Consider the following 24675-nt stretch of genomic DNA (forward strand, 5'->3'; position numbering starts at 1 on the left):
TGATTTATTATTGTACATTTTGTGTGTAACAGTTGAGCCTGATGTAGGGAGTTGCATCTGCTACACTTTTAGGACTTAGACCAGCAGTTCTAAGTCAGTTCAGCCAACAAAACCTTCTCATGCTACTGTAACCCCTCTCATTGCTTATAATCTGTTGCACCTGAAGCCCTGACTTCCAAAACTCTACAACTTTGGTTGAAGACAGTTGATGAAAAATGCCCTCAGGCTACTGTGTCTGTTTACAGATGTTTGAGTGTTTTTTCTATGGATGCATGTCAGATAATTTCTTTTTCTCTCTTTTTTTAGGTATTGATAACTGTTCTTACAGTTCTTCTTTAGCACCATTTCTGAAAGTTTTATGCTAATGTGTTTGTCTTATCTTGAAATATCACTTGTATTTTATTCCTGACTGTGGAAAAATTTAAGAAGCATTCCTTCTTAAAGTGTTCCTGCTGAACTAAATTTTCCATGCAGGACTAACGGTAGATGTTTAAAGTGCCTTGGAGAAGTGTTACATTTGTGAGGCTTTTAAGCTATCTGCTCTTAAGAAATGATGTAGGAGATTGGAGTTTGAGAAGCTAAGGTCAAGGGGCATTTTCCTTAATTTCAAAATCTCCTTCCAAGAGATTGCTAGAGAAGGATATTACTAAGCCAGTAAAGAAGCCTGTGTTGCAGATGGAGCAAGTGCATGCTGACCTGAATGCAGTGCCTATTTGTTATTTGAGATTTTTAAGCTGCTATTAGATAATGTTTTCAAAAGCCTAGGTGGGGTGGCTGTAATCTCCAGAAGTCCTAACAGAATTGTGTGACAGCCCAAAAACATTCCCAGTTGTGTGCCGAATCTGCTGGTGGACTTAGTGATGGTAGTTGCCACCTTGAAGAAAGCATTTGAGCCTCAGGCTGAGAATGTGCACCCTTGCAGTAGGTAATTATGGACTTTAGACTGGAGAGGCAGGTGTTTGCATCCCCTACCATGCGTCTATATTACATTATCGAACTTTTAAAAGTTTAAACGTCATTATGGTCGACATCATATGATTGAACTTTTAAAAGTTCAGAAATGTAATAAAAAAAATAAACCAAAGAAAAAACCTACCTGAACTGTTTAAGGGGGGGGGGGGGCTGCACACCCCCCACTCTTTAAATATACCAACTCCGAGATCGCACTACAGTGCAGAAAATGGAAATATTCCCATTCTGCACTGTACGGAGATCTCTGTTGAAACGTTCAAACTTTAAAAAGTTCAGTCATATGGTGTAGACCATATGACATTCAAACTTGTATGACAAACATGATATAGACCCCCCCATACCATTGCCATCTGTGCACTAAATTATCAGATTTGCATGCAGAGATTTCAGAGGGACTTAATTAAATATGTACAAAACTAGAGAAGATGCCAGATATAGAGGTGGACAAGAAACTTCAATTCCAAGTAACAAACTTAGCTTCAGTCAGCAGTTCCATCTCCTGTATATTACTGTTGATGGAGCTGCTACAGCAGCAGGCAGTTACTTTCCTGTTCAGTAACATATCTTGCTTTGTCTCTTGTATTTTCCAGAGAACACTAAGATCCAGGTCATAAGTGCCCCTTTCAAATGTTTTCCTTGCTGTTTGGTGAGTCATTAAAGGCCAGGCTTGGAAAGCAAGAATATGAGGGCAACATGCAAACCAAGGTGAGCATTACATTTCAGGATCCTCATTAGGTGTATCCAAAAATAGACTATAATCCCTGCCAGCTTTGGTCCCAGTGTCCACAGGAAGATAATCTCAGAGGTTCTGGGAAATGACAAAAGGCTGCAGCAATTTTCAGAATGGTTGTGGTCCCAGAGGACATGGTAGCAAGTAAATCGGGGATCATATGGTGTTTTTTTGTGATCATAGGTTCATAGATTAGTACTAAGCTAACTTGCTCTTGCGAGTCATTTTAAGCCTAGCCAATTATCCCTTGTGAGACTCAAACCCTACACCTTGTATTTGCAAGGCAAACACCTTAATCATTAGGCCACCCTCCCAACATATGACCCTTCTTTAAGAAGTCAAGTCTCCTGTCCCAGAACACTTGTCTTAACTGCTCCTCCCTGGAAGGAGATGGAGGCAGAATGTCTCTCCACGTGCCAGTGTGGGAGGTCATCAGACATGATATTTAAAAGACTTGATATCTAGATATGGTTTTGTATCCTTCTGCAGCCACAGTCATCCTTACAAGATACCCCATTGCATGAAAAGGCTGCACTGAGCTCAGTCATTCAAGGCCTTTTGTCAAAGAACCATCCAGGATGTCTCACCAAACCAGAGAGGGTGTGGATTTTACTCAGAGATATTTTTAGCACCTGCAAAGAATCGGGAGCTTGGGGCCCTTCTCAGTCTGAGAGGCCAAAATGTTCACTTTGTCCAAATGTTCTTGTCGATAGAGTACTGTCTGTCCTTCCTTGTCTGCCTAAAGGGGATTGTATGTTCTGTATGGATCTTCAGAATGACCAAGGAGTCCTGGAAGATCCTTCATTTTTGTATTATTTATTATTTACATTTGTTTACCAGGAAATTCCGACTGGACGCAGGTCCTTTTTCAGAGGATGCCCGGGGAGAAAAGCTCCAAATCATGTACATGATAGAGATACAAAGTTGCAGCAATAGTAAACAACATTACAGGTTGTTTACTGGTCACAATTTTAAATTTAGAACGCTACAGCTGGTTCATTCAAATAAAAGAAAGGGAGATACTTTCAATGAATTAGAAAGCATAGAATTAGAATGGATTATTCGATTTAAAGCACACTACACCCCAGGTTTGAACCAGTATATTAGTATTAGATCAGTACTTAAAAAGAGAAGCTTGAAATGAATAATTTTAGACATCACATATAAACTAACTATATCTAGTATAATACAAAATAATGTAATTTTAAATACATATACAATATACATATACCCTTTTTGGATAGTTTGAGTTTCTCTAGGGTCATTTTGCTTTCCTTTTTTACACTACGGAAAAAAAATTTTTAAGCACAATATTACTATATTATATAGAAGTTATATGAACTCTATATTCATATATTTGTTCATGTCTCATTTTTTCATGATTTTTCTCTTAGTATATAATACATATATATATATTTTTTTATTCATTCTAATCTATATACCACAATATCATAAATATTTTACAACAGCTATATACATACTGCTGCTATCCAAATTATTGGAATTGGACTTTGGTTTTTATGTTTTGTTTTTAGCAACTCATATATATGAAATAAATAACAAAGAATTAGTTGATTGTACCATCCTTATTTCTTATGAAGTAGTTTTACATATTAAAAGAGTTTTTGAAAGTTAATACATATATATATTTATTCTTATCTATATTTTTTAAAATATTATATAACATATATCTTCATAAAAGATTCATTTACACAATGACATAGTTACATCTGTATTTACTAAAAGATTGCATTTCTATAAGTGGAATATTAGATGGGATACATCAAGTTTTTAAATAAATAAATATATATTTTTCATATATGTTTTTAAAAATTTCTTAATAAATTATTTATACATATAAAGAGAACAAAATATATTTTTATATCTATACATATAAAATTTTGAATATTTAGATATAGTATAAGATTATATTTATTTTGTATATATTTTTATACTTTATTATATATTTAAATTCTACATACTTTGTGTTTTTTCTATATTATTTATTTCTATATATTCTTTGCTTATGTATTATGACATAAGTAAATATTAAATAATATAGTAAGAAATTCTGGGTTTAGCTCTATTTTCATATACGGGTCTTTGTGAGTCACCTTTTAACAGACATGAGTATCCTCAATACACATCATTTTAGCACAGAAGCATTCAGACGAGTCGGTCTTGGAACACATACATCCTTTCATAAAATATATAATATATATTGATGGACAGTTACCTCTATCGTTATTTGTATATTCTCATGAATGTGTTGCATTTTGCGTGTCTGTGGTTTTTTCGATAAATGACATACGTAAAGATTTTATTCTTTTCTAATATACATTTTATTACTGTATATTTATACATTTTTTGAATGTGTCTCTAAATAACGTATTTTAATTTCTAGTTAGAATAGATGTAAATGAATGCTCTTTTTACATATATTTCTTATAATAACAGATATATACTCAGCGATATATGTTTTACGGAATATGTGCTGAGCTGTTCTATTTTATATTTTGAGACAGCTATGATCATTTTTAGAATTGTACTTACATCTTACAACTACACTTTGACTTTTACAACTAGTTTCTGTAATTAATTGTTTAAGTGAATAATTGATGGTGATGATTACCACTTAGTTTTGGTATATAAGGATGAAGTTTTGTTACAAATTCATTAGATCTGAAGAAGCGTACAGTCCGTACGTGAAAGCGCTCATCCTTTTTTATGTCTTTATCCAAATAAAGAAGTTGTTTGCTGCATTATCGTGGTGGTCTTCATACTGTTTTTTTCTACAATATTCACTTGGATTTAGTGGTGAAGACCTTTGGAGGCTAGCTGAGGTTGTGTATACTTCAGTTGTTGCTACTCTCTATTTTACTTTTGGCTGCCTACACACGATGGATGCTATTGCAATTGAACTAGACTATGCACCGGATAAACAGACTGGGGTAAGAAAATGGAACAGCTTATTTGAACTGAAAGACAATCCATTACTTAATATGGAATTTACCCCAACTACTATGAATGTAGAAAAAGGAAATGTAGATAAGCAAAAAGAATTTAATGTTGTCTCCAAAGATTTAGAAAATACATTATACAAATTACACAGACTGATTTGGCAGAGACGACATCTAGAAGCGTGCCTGCACTTCAAAGTGATCCCAAGGGGGATGAGAGTTCTCTGTATGCCCACATACGGAGAAACCCACCCGGAATTACTCAGAAGATGGCAACAGTTGAATCTAGATTTGGGGTTTAACTACATAAAACTCCTTATAGAGTATTTCCTACCTATTGAAAAAGAACTGAACTTACAAGCTGAAACCCTAATGAAAGACATCACAGCTAATTTTAAGGGGGAATTTTTTCAACAGAAACTAGATAATATCTATTGCCAGTTATCTGCATATGGAGACAAGTTACAACAAATCAAAACACGCAAACTTTATACAGATTTTACTAATAACCAAGTTTTTGCTTGGCCAAGATATCGAGGAACAACAACAACTGAAACTGTCCCCAATACGAGCATTAATCAATCAGAAGAATGCTCTACTAATGAAAGTAATGTTTATTCTTCATTGAATGACAATTCCACCTTAAAGAATCCTGTTTCTATGGCTGACGCATCCACATCATTCGTAACACCCATGAACACAACGAATCGTGATGTTAGAGATACTCCCCCTCCCAACCAACAAGTGCTGGCGCAACAGAGTACTAATACACAGGGCGCGAAACCGAAAATAAAACAAGGCAACTTAGAGGGTTTTTTACCCTTACCAATGAAGTTCCGAAAGAATTTCCAGAGCAGATCCAGGAGCAGAGGGCGAACAAACGAACCTTGGCAACAGGAACCGGAGAAGAGAATAATGAACCTGGTGTTTTATTTGTCACAACGGACTTTGACTGAGACTGATTGTTTGTTGTTGAATAAAGGTCTTTCGTTCATACCAGCCAAGGTTAGTAACATAAGTGAAATTTTAACTGACCTGTGGCTATTTGTTCGTAATATTAATTTGAAATGCGTTTTTGAAAAGAATGGAACTAAACCTGTGAATAATGATACTAATGAGACTTATGTTTTTAAAAGGAAGAGTACATTTACCCCCTCCCCGACACCAGTCACTGAATGCTTCATGAAAGCATGTGAAAAAGATTTTTATAGATATTTTAATATGAAAATGAAAAGATTATATACTAACATGTCTCACTTAGAATGGGAATCTTTGTATGCTCTACAACGTGATAGTAGTATAATAATTAAACCTGCTGATAAAGGTGGTGGGATTGTGGTGTTAGATAGTTTAACCTACAATACCACAATGCATACCATGCTTAAAGACACAGATACTTATAATGAAATTAACACTATGGATTTAACTAAACTTATTTACACAGTACATCATGAACTGTATGACTTCCTAATGTGTAGACAGATTGATCATGATCTCTATCTATATTTTCTAGTAGAACAGCCTAAAATCCCATATATAAAGGGACTGCCAAAAATACATAAAGGCATAATACCACCACCTCTACGACCCATCGTTGTTGGAGATGGATGGGTTACAGAAACAATGTCAGTATACATAGAAAGAAAATTAAGACCTATTGTTGATGATATTACATCTATATTAAGAGATACATATCAACTGCTAGATGTACTAGAGAATTTTAAAGAAGGAATTCCAGTTAATTGTCTTCCAATAAGCATGGATATGAAGAATTTATTTACATCTATACCAAATAGCTATGGTTTAGAAGCTATTAGACATATCATTAATGATAGTGGTAGATTTAATACTAATGAATAGATTTTACTGAATGCAATCCTTGAACTTATATTAAATAATAATGTTTTCATGTATGATAATACCTTGTTCCTTCAGCAATGGGGAGTGGCTATGGGCACTCCCTGTGCGAATACGTACGCGAATTTAGTGGTCTACTACTGGGAATGCATGCATTTATTCAACCATGAAAATTTCAAAAAGATGTTATTATATAAACGCTTTGTGGATGATATCATAATTTTCTGGAATGGCACATTAGATGAATTTTTAGAATTCGTAGAATATTTAGAATCTACTACTTCTTTCTTCAAGTTCACTGTTGAACACTCCATAACCAAGATAGATTTTTTAGATATCACCATTATAAAGGATGAGGATGGCCTTCTACATCATACCATCTTCAGGAAACCATGTTGGAAAAATACATTGTTGGAATACAGTAGCATGCATCCCAGACATATATTTCGCAATATTATAAAAAGCCAATATATTAGAATTGATAAATTATGTAAGGACAGTGAAGATAGATTCATACAAATATCTAAATTAGAAGAAATGTTTTTAGAGAGAGGATATAATGTGGATTTAATTCATTCAGTAAAACAGTCCCTTCAATCATCTCAAATTTCAGCTACACATAGAACAAGTATACAACAAACTCAAGGGGGACATCGTCCTAATAAACAACTAATATCTTTCCAAACCAGATATACTAGTGATAATAAATCCATTACTGATATTATACATAAAAATTGGCATATCCTCCTGACTGATGAAGATGTAAAGAAGTTAGTGGGAGAAAAACCGAGGTTTATATATAGTAATAGTAAGAATTTAAAGAGATTGCTATGTGTAGAAAAGAATAATGATAATGATTATAATGAAAGAAATACGATACAAGTAGGTCATATGGATAGATTGACTAGATATAATAAGCCAGGGACATATCCATGTAATACATGTAGCATGTGTAGCTATATTTCAAAAGATATAAATTTTATACATCCAATGATGGATGTTGTTTTTGAACCAAATTTCAGATCCAGCTGCACTAGCTCTAACTTAATATATTTAGCAAATTGTCAGGACTGTGAGGCATTCTACATAGGGATGACAACTAGATCTTTGAAATAACGTATATACAATCACATATATGATATTAGGAAGAATGACCAAAAGAATGCTTTAGCTAAACATATTACAAACAACCCTGGTCACAATTTTAAATTTAGAACGCTACAGCTGGTTCATTCAAATAAAAGAAAGGGAGATATTTTCAATGAATTAGAAAGCATAGAATTAGAATGGATTATTCGATTTAAAGCACACTACACCCCAGGTTTGAACCAGTATATTAGTATTAGATCAATACTTAAAAAGAGAAGCTTGAAATGAATAATTTTAGACATCACATATAAACTAACTATATCTAGTATAATACAAAATAATGTAATTTTAAATACATATACAATATACATATACCCTTTTTGGATAGTTTGAGTTTCTCTAGGGTCATTTTGCTTTCCTTTTTTACACTACGGAAAAATTTTTTTTAAGCACAATATTACTATATTATATAGAAGTTATATGAACTCTATATTCATATATTTGTTCATGTCTCATTTTTTCATGATTTTTTCTCTTAGTATATAATACATATATATATTTTTTTTTATTCATTCTAATCTATATACCACAATATCATAAATATTTTAAAACAGCTATATACATACTGCTGCTATCCAAATTATTGGAATTGGACTTTGGTTTTTATGTTTTGTTTTTAGCAACTCATATATATGAAATAAATAACAAAAAATTAGTTGATGTACCATCCTTATTTCTTATGAAGTAGTTTTACATATTAAAAGAGTTTTTGAAAGTTAATACATATATATATTTATTCTTATCTATATTTTTTAAAATATTATATAACATATATCTTCATAAAAGATTCATTTACACAATGACATAGTTACATCTGTATTTACTAAAAGATTGCATTTCTATAAGTGGAATATTAGATGGGATACATCAAGTTTTTAAATAAATAAATATATATTTTTTATATATGTTTTTAAAAATTTCTTAAATTATTTATACATATAAAGAGAACAAAATATATTTTTTATATCTATACATATAAAATTTTGAATATTTAGATATAGTATAAGATGATATTTATTTTGTATATATTTTTGTATTTTTATACTTTCTTATATATTTAAATTCAACATACTTTTAGTGTTTTTTCTATATTATTTATTTCTATATATTCTTTGCTTATGTATTATGACATAAGTAAATATTAAATAATATAGTAAGAAATTCTGGGTTTAGCTCTATTTTCATATACGGGTCTTTGTGAGTCACCTTTTAACAGACATGAGTATCCTCAATACACATCATTTTAGCACAGAAGCATTCAGACGAGTCGGTCTTGGAACACATACATCCTTTCATAAAATATATAATATATATTGATGGACAATTACCTCCATCGTTATTTGTATATTCTCATGAATGTGTTGCATTTTGCGTGTCTGTGGTTTTTTCGATAAATGACATACGTAAAGATTTTATTCTTTTCTAATATACATTTTATTACTGTATATTTATACATTTTTTGAATGTGTCTCTAAATAATGTATTTTAATTTCTAGTTAGAATAGATATAAATGAATGCTCTTTATACATATATTTCTTATAATAACAGATATATACTCAGCGATATATGTTTTACGGAATATGTGGTGAGCTGTTCTATTTTATATTTTGAGACAGCTATGATCATTTTTAGAATTGTACTTACATCTTACAACTACACTTTGACTTTTACAACTAGTTTCTGTAATTAATTGTTTAAGTGAATAATTGATGGTGATGATTACCACTTAGTTTTGGTATATAAGGATGAAGTTTTGTTACAAATTCATTAGATCTGAAGAAGCTTACAGTCCGTACGTGAAAGCGCTCATCCTTTTTTATGTCTTTATCCAAATAAAGAAGTTGTTTGCTGCATTATCATGGTGGTCTTCATACTGGTTGTTGGCTTTAATACAGTAACATTATTAGAGCCGGTCATTACCAGTTCAGGACATTGCCCTATGATGGTAGACATAAGATTTTGAAAATCTGCACCAAATGAGACATGGGATCCAGTAAATGGGACCACTGGACTCTTATGGTCCATTTAAAGTCCATTAAGCTAGGCTTACTATACAGAGTTAAGCCATACCTAACCAAGGCCACTAGACATTCCATAGCTAGGACCCATCTACTCTTCACCCTTCTATATGCCTCAAAAGTATTCACTAATCTCAGAAAATCAGTTTTAAACAAACTGGAGTCCTGCTTTAACAAAAATCTTAAGATTTGCTACTAACCTCCCTTACAGATCACATCACTGCACAGCACTTCATAAACTAAATTGTATCGAACCACCAAATCTCCTATCCCTCAACCAACTAACTTTTATTCATTCAAGAGCTTAGTGCAGCCCTACTCAAATGGTAGGCCACTAAGATCCTCCAACAAACTACTATTCAAAGTAACTAAATCTAATTGTTATGGTAACGCTGTTCTCTCACCAGATATCTAAGTCCTGGAATTCCACGCCTCAGACAATACTAAATTCTAGCAACACATTTAAACTACTGCTTAAAGAACACCTAGCCAAAAACTGGCTTTGCTCCTGTACTAATCCAGGCTGATCATTCTGTCCTTTCATGTTCTTACAACCAAAATTACTAAATTCTAACATCCAAATTATCTCTTCACTCACAGAATTCCAGTTTCTCTCTACCTATCTCAAGCTCACCACGGCTTCTCTTTTTATCTACCTATCTCAGGCTTCATACAGTTTCTTCATATTCTCTCTTTCTTGTACTTCACCTCAATATTGCCTTAACTATCACTGTTTAGAACAAGTAACACTAGCATAGCAACAATCAGCATATTCTTGTTCATATACTATATATATGTATCTCATAAATATTTAACCCAAACCATATTGATCTACTGATCACTCGTTTCTCTATGATGGCACACACTTTTTCATAGGTTCATAGGTTCATACTAGGCTATCTGCCCTAGGGCATTTATAAGCCTAGCCAGAGTATGTTTGGCCTTTGCCACCCATTTTAAAATAATTTTGCTGTGCCCTTTTTCAAAGTTAGTATACTGTGCCTCTGTCTAACAGTGACACAGAAGTGATACCCGGGGTAAACCTACGATCTCCCATCCACTCATCAAGATTCCTCTTGAAGAGAGTCAATGAGGGACTCTGCCTAACCTGGACTGGGAATTTATTCCAGAGTGAAGGGAGCCTCTGGGTTATGAATCTGTCCCTCCAGCATGTCCTATTTATTTCAGTGCTGAGGTTCAAGTCTCTCGAGCGCGTAGTTTATTTGTTAGCTTTCTTTTTTCCACTTTATATTACTCAGTCAATTTTTATTGTTTATGTGTAAACTGTTTGCTACCTATATTTTAAGTTATGTATTCTTGATTATCGATTTCTTGTATTGTTTATAATGTGTTTTTGTAATGGAGCTTTTATCCCCAGGCCTCTGCTGAAAAAGGGCCACTGTCCCAGTCTGAGATCCCCAGTAAACAAATGTAAAATAAAATAAAGAATTTCATTGGGTACCTGGTGTAGGGTTTCCATAAGAATTGTAGATGCAATTATACATGGTGTCTTCGGGCCAAAATGGGCAAATATTCACTGGAATTCCAGAAGTACAGGATCTTGTTTTGAAGAGACTGAACACTGTCAATAAAAAGAGGTGTCATGTATGCAAATGTGTCCAGGCTGCATTTGATTAAAGTGAGCAGCAGAGCTGGGTTTAAACAGAATTTCACAATGTCCGCAGTTATGCCTAGAGAGTGAAAAACATCATCAGAGTCTCCCAAGTGGAAACTAGGTTCAAAACAGATAAGTAACTAGGTACAAGTCATCCAAGTAAGGGAAACTCAGTTCTGTGTAGCCTTTGACTGCTTCCCGTGATAGATTGCATTTGGTGATCATCTTGGAAGCTGTGGAGAGACCAAACAGAAGAGTCTGCAGTATCACTTGCCAGTGACTAGCTGCTATCCAGAAGCAAAGAAATGCCTTGGACTCCTTGGTGATCATGACATGTAGACAGAAATCCCTGAGTTCCAAAAAGCATAGCCAATGTCCTTCAGACAAGCATGGAAAGATCAGTTGCATCATGATCAGTCACATGGTTTCTTCTGAGATTAAGGTATTTAGACTGCTTAACTCTATCAAATTATGTGTAATAATATCCTGATCCCTTCCTGTCTGAAGGTTTTCTTGGATGTCTTATACAAAAGGCTGAGCACTTCCATTCTTGTAGCTTAGTTCTGATTGGGTGAGATGCTGTGGGCATGGCTAAGTGTGGACGGGAATTTCTTACTCCCTCTGGTTATTACTGTCTTAATCCATCTGCCCCTGTTAAGAAATTGCCAGGAAGGTGAAAGCACAAATGTCCCATGACTACCTACAGAATGGGATAGTTAGGCAAGGCCTCAGGACTGCTGTTTACCCACAACCATAAAGAGCTAGTTGAGAACTTTCTTTTAGGAGCACAACATTTCTGGAAGCTGCCCTGAGCATTCAAGATCCTACCAGATTGTTGTTTTTTGTGTTGCGCCCCATGCCTGAACCACATCTGGTGATGGTTCCTCTATATTTTGGAAAGAGCATGGTGGCGTGCTTTGATCTCGCAGATGAATATGCAATGACTCCGGAAAGTTAGTTCATAAACGTCACCTTTGTCTCCTCAACAAAATCTATTAACTTAAGCCATATGTACCAATAAATAGTAATGCCACATCCTATGACCCTGACTAAACATTCACCAGCATTATACATTTTACTCATCATGAGGTTTGAGATGTTAGAAACAGTAGCTGATTGGAACAGTTTATCCTTAACATGTTCATCAGGCAACTCTGCCAGCAACTAATGCATTTCATTAACCAGATCTCACAGCATTTCTACCACATGAGCAAGACAGCTTAGCACCCACAGTGAAATAGTGGAGGAGAGTTAAACTTGCTTTCACAGGTACTCCATCACCATGGGTCATCTGTCTGGAGGGTGAGCTACAGAACTCTGGGGAACTGGAGCCTTTCTGAAACTAAAGTGTTCAACTTTGAAGTCTTTGACCTATAGTGCTCTTTTTAGAGGTGTGTTGGATCTAGTCAGCTTTCCTGGGCACTGGAGTCACCATATCATAGTATTCTCATGCCATGTATATCCACCAACAGAAGGACTAACCATGAGGACTGCTGGGTAAACCAAAAGGATTTCTGTAGTCTAATTTTCAGTGAAGACACAGTTAATTGGCCCATCCTCCTTCTCTGCCTCCTTATCTCTAAAATTTCCCAGACTTGGTGTCGAATTGGGGGGGGGGGGTAATGCTGGGAAACTTCTGTCCTCCTCCTTGCCAATATCTAGGGTGAGAGACCCCATGGGGGAACCTATAAGCATCCTCTTGCACAATTCTGTTCTTGGTATTTTCAGAAGGGGAAAGCCCAAACATAAGGAAGATGTTTTATGGAGGCCAATATCATGGAAGTAATGGCTTGGGCCTCTTTGTCCTACTGTGTAAAATGTGTCGGGGCACTAGGCTCAAATAGACAGTTCTGCAGGGAACCGGTTGCCGTCAACAAGGTTAAAAAGGGCACTGGGACAGTCCATTGGAAAAAAAAATGTTTGTAAGGTCAGCACTAAGCTTGATGTTGCTAGCTGACTCAGTGTCACAAATGCTGGTGCTGACTGCTGTGGGATGTGGGCACATGAGCACTAGTATCAACACCCAAGAACCAAGCATGACATTGGCATAATTACCAGGCCCAATCATGTAGAGAGTTCCTGGGCCCAAGCATCGGGTCCAAGAGAATCATCTGCATTTGCAGTCAGACACATCTTTATTAGCCTTTTGATTTGAAAGGAGCAGAGTTTTGGTTAACAGTACCACTGGAGCACAGGCCATCTGTTTCACAACTTGTAATACCACTGTTGTCCATCTTATTCATTTTAGAATAAAACACTGGAGAAGAAATGTTTTATCTACTCTCAGAATTTTTTATAAACCTTCTGTTTCCTGGAAGGGGAGTTTTCATCTGGCACTGGATGTCTCAGAACTGAAAATCTAGGAAGGTTTGGATCCCCTTGGCCTGAAAGAGTTTTATCCAGCATGGGCAGTTGCAAACTAACGTCTGAAATGATGCGTTGTTACAGTGGAAAACTTAGTGACAAATATGACACTTATATGCACACTGCCACTCTCTCACACACACATGTTTTTGCCTTGTGATGAAATCTTATTTCCAAAGGCACACTTGCAGAATGAATAGCCTGTTTTTAGTAAATGGGCAAAAACCCAGTAACCAGAAAGGGAAAAAAAGTATAAGACCATAGATAAAGGGTCTTGTACAAGGAAAATATATTTAGAGAAAGCTTTCTTTTAATTTAATTAGTAAGATGCTGAAAAATGATAGGCCCAACCAGGCAAAGAATGGGAAAGAAGAATTTCACTAAAGAGCTAAATGGAGAAACTTGTAGCAGATAGGAAGACCTATACTTAACATTCAGATAGCAAAGAACAGTGTACTCACTGGAAAACTTTTTACCTGAAAAACTGAAAACTTGTAACCTGGGGGCTGTTCAGAGCATCCAAAGTTGAGTACAGTAGGTTCAGAGCATCCAAAGTTGAGTACAGTAGTAGGAATGTGGACAAGAATGGCACAGTGATGTATTATGGGGCAAAATTAATATAAAAAAAAGTTGTACATGCCGTGCTGCTGTAATGTCTGTTGACTTTTTTCCCAATGTATATTATCAAGGAGAGACCTCCTCTTACCAGATTGCAGAATATGCTATATATCCTTAACCGAAATCTTTCAAAAGTATTATACCAGTATAAGGAACACTTTCGCCTAAACCCATCAACTTCACATAATGCAAGAGGAAATTCAAGCCAAAAATTGAGAAAACTATGGCCATTTTTTTCAGTTAGCTAATGAGCAGCAGTTTGATTTTCATTAATTAAAACTTATAAAACCATGGAAGCCAGCCCACTGGAGTGGCGACAGTGCATATGGGTATGAGAAGTAGTCTGATTTGATGAATGGCTGGCTGAGGGGGAACAGTGTGTGTGAAGGCCAGATCAACTTTTCATGTAAGGAGACCTTATTGTCACAACAGTAGCTCCCAGAGATGATTGGCAGGTTCACTGACTAATGACTCAATAAGATCTGAGGGGCAGTGTCTCTAACCCATGTCATGTGCAGGGATCACGTGCATTTGAGATAGTTCACATGCCTGAGTGACTATGCCTCCTCAAAAGAAATGGAGGCAGGTGCAATATAAAATAAAGCTCTAGTCTACAGTGTACTATAGCTTCCATGTACTTGAAAATGTGCAATAAAGATACCTTCAGATGTATTTATTTATTCGCTCATTAGTTAATCAGGTAGAATGGCTGATCTATGATTGGGGTGCAGGCATTATAAAAGAGAGATGAGTTGTAAGATATTTCTTGGCTATATATCACTGAGGTAACAATGAGGTACGATATTTCATGGCTACATATCACTGAGGTAACAATAAGTTACAACTGGCAAGCCACAAGGTAGTTGCAAAAGCCAGTATAGTAAATAACAGAGGCAACTTTAAGCGTACAATCAAAAAGTTTACTACTTGTTGAAGTTGAACCTTAGTTCCACTCTCACTTTATCAACTCTATCACCACTCTCCTAGACAACAAACAAAACCTTCCAATTACAGTCAACCCCCACCACTGCGAACATAAACTTTCTCCTTCAAACCCATTCAAACTACATACATAAAAAAACTCCTAAGTAAACTAAAACCCTGCTGTGTTGCTGCAGACCAGCTACCCAACGAATTCCTAAAAGTAGCTGCTCCATCCATCGCCTACCCCATATCCATCCTAATCAATCGCTGTATCACTGAACTGTATGTGCCTCACCTCTGGAAAATTTCTCACATCATTCCCCTTCACAAGGGCAGCCGCTCTAAAGATATCTCAAATTACCGGCCATTTGCCATCCTCTCTCCCATAGCCAAAATGCTAGAAAAATGTATCCACCAACAGCTGCTTAATCACCTCACCACTAACAACCTACTATCCAGCTCACAGCATGGCTTCAGACCTAAACATACTAGAAACTCAGCACTAATGACCTTCATTAATATTCGACACCTCAAAAATGAAGGACAGTTAGTCTCAGCAATTTTTCTGGGTATGTCAAAATCCTTTGACATCGTATCCCACCAACTGCTACTCAACAAACTTGCAGTATACAGTTGCAATTCATCATCCCTAACCTGGTTTCACAGCTATCAGTCAAACCATCAACATGCTACAAAATGGGAAAACAAACTCTCTCCTCTACTTCCAGTATCCACTGGTGTACCCCAAGGATCTATACTTGGGCCCCTCCTTTTTGTCATATTTACCAACAACCTAAATTCCGTGACCCAGCTTGAAACTATCATCCAATACCCTGAGGACTCCTCTCGTATCTGTTCAGCCCCTTCCCCTAAGAACTTCAACACAAAATGCAAAAATCTTTCCAGGACATTGAAAAATACCTCTCCAACCATCAACTCATTCTAAGCCCAAATAACACTAAGTTAATGATTTTCACAAACAAACTATTCAAGCTCAGTTCACTACCTCTCTCTGTCTACTCCTCTAATGGAGCAAAAATTGAACCAACTAATCAGACCAAACTCCTAGGAGTTATAATAGATGACAGACTAAAATTTGATACATATATCTCCCTAGCAATCAAAAAGGTCCATACCAAACTTGGCACTCTCTACAGGGCCAAGCCAGACTAGCCACAACAAGATCCCACTTACTATCTACCCTCCTCTATTGCTCACATATTTTCACCAGCCTATGCAAGGCTGACGTTAATAATCTGGCATCCTGCTTTAACAGCTGGGTTTGCAGCCAGTCATCCCCATAAAACTTATCATTGCTCCACTCTTCAGCAACTCAACTGACTGCAACTTCCCAGCCTATTAACTCTAAACCAACTTACCTTTGCCCACAAAGTCATAAACAACCTCAGTAACTGCCCTGATCTTTTAAGCCTGGTCCAACCCAACTTAAACCGCAGGTCTCTTAGGTCTTCTGATAGACTTCTGCTGAATGTTGCTCAGTCTCACAACTATCATGGTGACTCCCTCTATTCCAATAAAATAGCCAAGGTCTGAAATGTTCTACCTCAGCACATTCAAAACAATCCCAACATCTCCTCATTTGAAAAACCTAAAAGAATATCTCAACAGCACCTGGCTCTGCCCCTGTATTTCACCTGGTTAATTCCTTTCCTAAATGTCTTCACAACTCTGTTCTCTCCTGCACCTTAAGCAGCTAGTGCTTAATGCCTAGAACTGACTTGACTATTTTTCTGACAGACTTCTGATTATACAATTGATCCAGTTATTAATATCTCTGTAATATGTTAGATGTTTTCACAACTATTAGTTTTCTTTAGTAACTTTAATTGTATTGTTGTAAATTGTGATTTATTAATATTCATTTCTTGACTACTTGTTTAGTAAACTAAATTGTTAATGCACTGGAGCTTTTCTCCACTGAAAACGGGCTACTAGACCAGTTGGACACTACCTGGTTAACAAATGTAAATAAATTAAGTAAATTGTATCACAGTCAAGCATGCTTGTGTTATGACAGTAATATTTGTCGGATTATTCACTATATTTGTTGGACTGATGTAGTACAGATTTTTCTTATTTTACTAGATGCTTTCTTCTGTTAGCTTAAATTTGCTTACATTTTGTAAATACTGTTTCCTTTACATGCTGTGCTGCTTTCTGACCTGAGTTCTGCTTAAAAAGGTTCCTATGCCAGACCTCTAGCCCAGTTAACAAACTTTAAGTAACATAAATAGAAACTTAGAAGTTAGTAAAGAACATCAAATTTTAATTACTATACTTTAAAGTTTCAGAATAATAAATTTGTAAATGGGATAGATCAAAGGTAAAAGTGCTAAATATTAATACAAAAGTTAGAAGTAAGTAGAACAGGAATTATATACATGTATGCTTAAGTTTGTGCAAAATACCAGTCTTTGGAGACCTTCATATACAGTTGTTACATTTAGCAAATTTTAAGAAACTTGTTTTACATGACTTGTGAAAAAAATCAGGGAGAGTACTCAGTTCAAGTGGGAGGGAATTTCATATTGTGAGCACTGGGATAGTAAAGACCCCCCCCCCCTTCTTCCTTCTGCTTTGTCTACCTCTGCTCAGAGGTACTCTGGGGAAGGCTTCTTCTCTCTCCCTCTCATCTTTTGTTTAACTTTTTGTAGAAGTATTATATCCCCTCCCAGTATTATCAGTAGTAAAACAACAATGCAATTCAATAACCATATACATTGTCAACATATGTTGCTCACTCGCCTGCCTTTTCATTTTACTTAAGTGTCTTTAGCTTTCTTATTCTGTAAAATACAGTTGATCCCAGATTTGGTGGTGTAATCACTTCATACACTGTTTTTGACCACCACTGCTCCTCCCTCAGCTATTTATCTCTCTCTCTCTCTCTTTTTTTTTTACTGAACCCTTCCTTCTCTTTGCATGATTAAGGTTTCCCCTTGCTGCATATGCTATTACGCAGTTTACTGTTCTTTTCACAGTCAACATCTTTTCCCATTTCTCTTCCCTCCCCCTTTCTCGGGTGTCCATTTGCATGCTATGATATGAAAGTAAAGTGCTTACCTTATGCCCTTAAGTCTTCTTCATCCCTTTGCAGTCCATTCTTTGTCTTTGATGTAGGCATCTACTCTTTGTTAGTCTTTCTTGTGCTGTATTCCTCTGCATTTCTTTGTTGCCACTATCTTATGTACCCTGCTCATGTCTCCTCTTTTCTTTCATACTCCCCTGTCTGCTTTATACAGCTTCTGAATTGCTATTCTTTTGCTTCCTTGTTCTTTGTTTTGGCATTGTACCATTTTTCATGGTCCTCTGTACATATTCTCCTTTCTCCTTTTTCTAGTACGGTCCTCCATATGACTAAGACTCTCATTTCTACACTACTTTTATTTTCCTGTTCTCCTGTTCTTTTGATTCCTTTGCTCCTCTGTAGCTCCTGAGGTAGTGGTCTTCCACTGCTGACTTGTACAGTTTTTTAAGATGCTCACTTGTCTAACACTGAGTATCCAAGTCTCATGGGACATCAACGACAATTTTCTTCTTTACTGCTGTGCCCTTTGTCTATGATCTCTTTCCTTTCTTCTAATTTTGGCAGTGTCCGATCCTTCCCACATTGTCTTTCTCATCTCAGCCAGTTCCATGTTCATCTTTCCCTCTACTTGTCAGGTATACCCAAGTGTAAGGACTGCAGCAATGTGGATCTTCGAACATCTACATTTATGGTAGGTACAAAACTGTACTTTTTCTCCTCTTGTACTTTTCTTTGTGGTTTAGAATAGCACTGGGTTTATTTCCTTCCTTGTTGTCTTCCCTTCTGGCCTTACATCACCAGAAGTTTCCGATGCTTCTTCTTCTTAATTTTTTTTCTAGTGGTACCGCTACATTAGATGTTTTGTGTGTGAGCTGATTCCATTTCTCTTTCTGTCTCTGCCTTTGGTCTGAGTACGTTCTGCTGTCTCTCCATTGCCAGCAGGCCGATTTGAACCTCTTGGATGGCATTTCCACTCTGGATAATTTTGTTTACAGTTTCTGTGCCACCTCATCCATGAAGAAGTCAATTCTCTCTCCTGCTCAGAGGATTTTCAAAATGGCAGTGTACTGGATCCTTGTACCCCCATTGCCTTAAGTGGGGTATACAAACAATAGTGATAAAATCACAGGACTGACTTGTTGGATACAATACAGTGAGGAATTTACGAAATGTAGCATACACTCATTTAGGGTGGTCTTTTAAAGGTTTACCTTTACATGTTTGAAAGTCAAATGGGCGTACATGCACATCCACGAACCAGATATACGAATTCCGTAACGCCGAATTCCTGCAATGTAAAATAATCGAATTTCGACATTTCCAAATGCACCACCGCTGAAATAAGCGCTACCATGGATCAAAAAAGGGGTGACATTTTGTAATTTGGTGCTTCGGTTTTCGCAATTTTGGAATTTCGCAGTTTACAGTTTGCGGCAGCGGGTTCGAAGATTTGACCTTCAAACATGTAAAGGTAAACCCTTTTAAAGCACCCAAGAGACTGCTATGGGCTAAGGAAGTAATTAGTCCACTGGGCCCATCACAAAATGAAAACATTTAGAAAGCAGGTGTTCTCTGTGTCTTTGAAAAGAAGGGAGAGAGTACTCAAATATAAAATACAAGTGATAAAGCACCCAAGAGACTTCTACTGGCTGAGGAAAAAGTCAGTCCAGTGGACCACCAAAAAAATACAGCAGCAAATGCATAAAATATCATTAATAGAACTGCAGAAAGCAGTTAAGTTGAGGGTGTGAAAGTTCAGGTGGGGTTTGCCAAATGGGTGAGAGAACAGATTTGTGGAAGTTTTTCAAGAGGAAAGACCTTCCAATAGATGAGACCAAAGCAGAATAAACCACACTTGTTTGAGGTAAGAGAGCTATGAGGATCACTTTGTCCTTCCAGTACTTGGCCTCCTTTACAAACCTGAGAATAAGGATAAGTGGAGAAAAAGGCATAAAGGCATCCGAAGGCTTACTTCTGTTTGAGTGCACCTCTAAGGACATCCTGCAAAAGGAGGTATAAGGAAATTAAGATACTACTGATGCTGCATTTGCAGTTAGGTGGAAATGAAAATGGGTCACAGCAAACCTTCCACCAACGAACATGGCCCATGTGATTGGCTGAGACCATTTGTGTGGCATCAGAAAACAGTGACTGAGACAGTTTACTATGGAGCTGCCTTGTTCACAGATATGAGAGTCAATGAGAAGTCGACTGGAAGCATACTTCCATGACCTCTTAAAACAGGGGACAGACATGAATACACTGCCTCCCCCTCTGCTTGTCTGCCAAACTATTGCCATGTTGTGTAAGTGGATAGCAATAGCATCAGATGGAATAAAGTCCAGGAATATCTGCAAGGTTTGAAGGATGACCCTCATTTTCAGATATCTGATGTTCAGTTATGCCTTTTGTTCTGACCATATGTGTTGGATAGTCCACCACATGTTATTTACCACAACTCTAGTGCAGTGGAACCTGCAATCACAGTCACCAGAAGAATGGCTTGGAAGAGTCTACTAAGACAAAGATTGAGCATCTTGTGTAGTGGACTTGAATCCATTGAACTTCCTGGATAAGCTGCTGAAAGCTGGGCCCACTTAGTAGGCCCACTGAAGTATCCTCATGTTAAATATGCCATGAGACACTGTGAATAGAGTGGGTGCTTTTAAGACACAGTGCTAGGACAAAGATCTCAGCGGGGACCGAATCATCTGTAGTACTGTTGATCAGGTGGCGATAAACTGTTGAAAGAAAGGTTCTGCAAGGCAGTGTCAAGACTACAGCCTATGAAGGTGATTAAATGTGGAAGCATCAGCTGGGATTTTGCAAGATTCATAATTATGGCCAAGGACTAGAGCAGCTTGAGAAAAAGATCAATGGAAGCAGTGAGACTGTCCATTGATGAGTTTGGTAGCAGCCAGTCACCCAAGGAAGGAAACGCCATGGAGCCCTGCAGCCACAACGACTGATGTTCATTTGGAGAATGCCCTGAGAGGTGGGGGCTATGAAGAGATTGGCAATGTCCGGAATTGAAAATAATAAGCTCCTATGCACAAATGAAAGAGCCTCCTGGGCTGCTTGGCAAATTTGATGCACAAGTATGTGTCCTAGAAGTCCAAAGAGTGTATCTACTCTCCTTCATACAGACAAGAAAGACAGACAGTGTTGTGACTATATGAAAATGCTGTTTGGGGATGCACTGATTTAGGTCATTCAGACCAAGAACTGATCTGAAGTCCTTTACCTTTTTGAGAAATAAACTGAATATTAAGTAAAAGTCCCAAGTTGAGCTTGGTATTCTGTCCTACAGATACTGAGGATAGGCACTACTCATTGTGGACATGAAAGTTATATACTTACCATAATAATAGATGTGGTCAAGCAGGTTCATACTCTTCAGCATATTCCTCCTCCTTTGCGGTCTTGGTCCAGAAGTCTAATTTTATGCTTTGCCCACTTAGCGTGGCATGCTAGATACCTGGAGAGGAACAACGGACTGCAGAGCATTATGGATAAAGGGGTGCTCAGTAGCTTAGGAGAGTTTTAGACTCTAAGCTGCCTAATGCCTGGTAGCATTAGTTCTGCAGTTACAGAGAGCAGACCTAATCTAGATCTTTCATTATGAGAAGTACATAACTTTTGTATACAGTGCATTGAAGGGAATCTTCCACTGGAGAGGGGTAATTAGCTCAGTGATTATGTATGCTAGAGTAGGTCTAGCCAATAAATGAGAGGGAATGGAATAATACAGTGCTTGGCAAGTCTTAATGACATCGGGGGGTACACAGCAAAAGAGCAAAAAAAGGAGAAAAACAGTATATGCTTAGTCTTGCAATGCATGCAGCCTAACTTTTCAGTCCTGTACTTGTTTTCACATTGCTTTGAATGTGCTTAGACCCTCCCCACCCCAAAGAAATGCATATAGTCAGTGGTGCTGGTAAGCCTTCTTCCTGGGACTAGAAATATCTCTTCACTTCTCAGCTGCTGATGGTAAATTGAGGTCAGTGTTTATTGCATCAGTACATTATTTTTTATGGCTAATTTGTACTGCTGTTACCCAATTATTCCAGTTCTGGGTTGTAGGTTAGCCAGGGCTTACCAGTACTGAATGAGAACAAGCCAAAACCTCAAATTTTGGATTTTTGTTCTTTCTCTCTCTCTCTACCCCTCCCTGTCTCACGCACGCACGCACGCACGCACGCATGCACACACACACAAGACGTGGGTAATTTGGAGTACCACCAGTTCATCTACAGCTTATCTTTGAGATGTGGCAGGAAGTAGAGCACTTGGCAGAACCTCAAATGGACATGCAGCCTTTGTAGAAAGGGCACCCCAGCTGAGAACAAACTGGGGACTAAAGTGGTTTGAGGGAACAACACTAATCACAGCACCACTATGCTGCTCATTTTCTTGAGCATTTCAGCAAAATGAAGACAAAAGAAAAAAGCGCAGGAATAATACCATTTCATTCACCAGGTGTTTATTTGAGGTGCTTCTGGGTGCTGCAATGAAAAAATAAAAGGGGCTGTAGCAGGAACTTTAAGGGATAATGGACAAATATTAATTTATTTCTTTTGTGCATTGGTTTGTATAAATAATCTTGTTTCTGCTTATGCAGTATTGTGTGTGAAACACTTTGAAGTTTACCTCATGGTATACCAACAGGTTAAATGAAAGGTAAACAAACATTCTGAGAGTAGTATCTTAAAGCATATAACCAACTGTGCCTTTTTGTCTGAGTATTATACCATTTGATATGAGCAGGAGCAGCCTTAGGTCAACTGGTGCCCTAGGCAAAAGGGCCCCACGGCGGCCTCCACCATACTACCCAGTACCCCCATCCTGGTCTACCTACATGAAATAAATACTGGAAAAGCGCCCCTGCTAGAGCGACACCCTAGGCGGCCACCTAGTTGGCCTATGCCTAAGGCCAGCTATGGATAAGAGTGAAAACTGTCACGTGTTACTTTTGTTTGATAGCATTTCAGCAGTGTGAACAAGAGCAATATATACCACACAAAATGCTATGCTGTGTTCAGATAGATACAAATATAAACCCCATTTTACAGGAACTAAACGCATAGATTTATAAAGTAAACACCTTATCCTTGTTGAAACATCAGTCAGTATTTGTTGTAGAAAGAAAAAATATATGTTACATTTTCAATAATCTGTGCAATTTTATATAGGTACTTCAATACAAGTGACAACAACCTGCAGTACTGGGGTCTAGACTACCCACCACTTACTGCCTACCACAGCTTGATCTGCGCATATGTGTAAGTAACCTTTTGTTTACTTATTGGTTTGTGGTACACTATGGTAGTATTAAGGATACCTAATCCTTTCTGTGGTAGTATTAAGGATATCTAATCATTTTTTTCTATTTCCAGTGCAAAGGTAATCAATCCAGATTGGATTTCTCTACATACATCTCGTGGCTATGAAAGTCTGGAACACAAGTTGTTTATGCGATCTACAGGTAACACAAAATCTATTGAAATGTATTTTATGTATTGTGTGTGCTACAGTTTGTTTTGTAAAGGTCATTTATTTGATCAGTGTCTAATGTCAGCAGATCAGATCCAAACTAATTAATTGATGTATATGAAGCAGGCATAGTACAAGTATTATCATCAAGGCACATTTTACATTGCTATTTAATTTCCTGTGTGACATACCATGTTATGTTGCATTTATGTTATACTTTTCCTGCATTTATGTTACACTTTTCCTGCTGTCTGGTTTTGTGTGCATGTTGTATGTCAGTACTTTTTTCTTGACAATTTAAATTTATCACTATGTTCTTATCCAAGTAAGTTGCTAGCCATAAATATGTTGTGAAGGCTAAGCTGTGCTTTTTGCTTACTACTATTTTGACAATTCTCAGTATAGTACTAGTGGGGTATTTAGTATATTAATCCATTGAATTATTAAAGAATTTTTTGTTTAAGCTATAAGCAGTTTTGGTGGAGAGAGGGTCATTTGGACCACCAGCAGATATTTTTTTTAAGTAATTGGGGAATTTTAAATCTCGGGGGGGGGGGGGGGGCAATTAGAGACTGTTGATTACTAGGTACTATCTCAAGTAGGTGTTTGAGCCTAGTGAATTCAGAAGGGGTCCAAACCACTTCATCTGTTGCGGGTGAAGACTTAGCTCAGTTGTACAGTATCAGGAAGGGTACATGCATACTGTACTGCTACTCAGTTTGGTTAATGGATTGGCACCCACTATACACAGATTGCTCATTGTTAAAGTATGTTCCTCTTAAAGATAGTTGTTTTATGTCCAGTCAAATGGGTCATTTATTTTTATCCTGGATCAGGATCTCTTTGAGCATGTGACTTTTAGTTTATATTCCTGAAACATAGGTTTCAAAAATGTAAATATTTTAGAAGTATACTTGACTTTAAT

General features: G+C 36.9%; 1 protein-coding gene across 1 annotated transcript in view; it reads left to right on the forward strand.

Annotated features, from left to right (window-relative positions):
• Positions 1 to 24675, forward strand: part of ALG6 (ALG6 alpha-1,3-glucosyltransferase) — a 692991-nt gene that overhangs the window by 168631 nt on the left and 499685 nt on the right. Inside the window, exons 3-4 of the mRNA XM_044085553.1 lie at positions 23450 to 23539; positions 23654 to 23742. Coding sequence (XP_043941488.1) covers positions 23450 to 23539; positions 23654 to 23742 — 179 coding nt within the window. The remainder of the gene's footprint in view (positions 1 to 23449; positions 23540 to 23653; positions 23743 to 24675) is intronic.

This window comes from Protopterus annectens, chromosome 10.part0 (assembly GCF_019279795.1).
Source record: "Protopterus annectens isolate FY-2018-M chromosome 10.part0, PAN1.0, whole genome shotgun sequence".
NCBI lineage: Eukaryota > Metazoa > Chordata > Ceratodontiformes > Protopteridae > Protopterus > Protopterus annectens.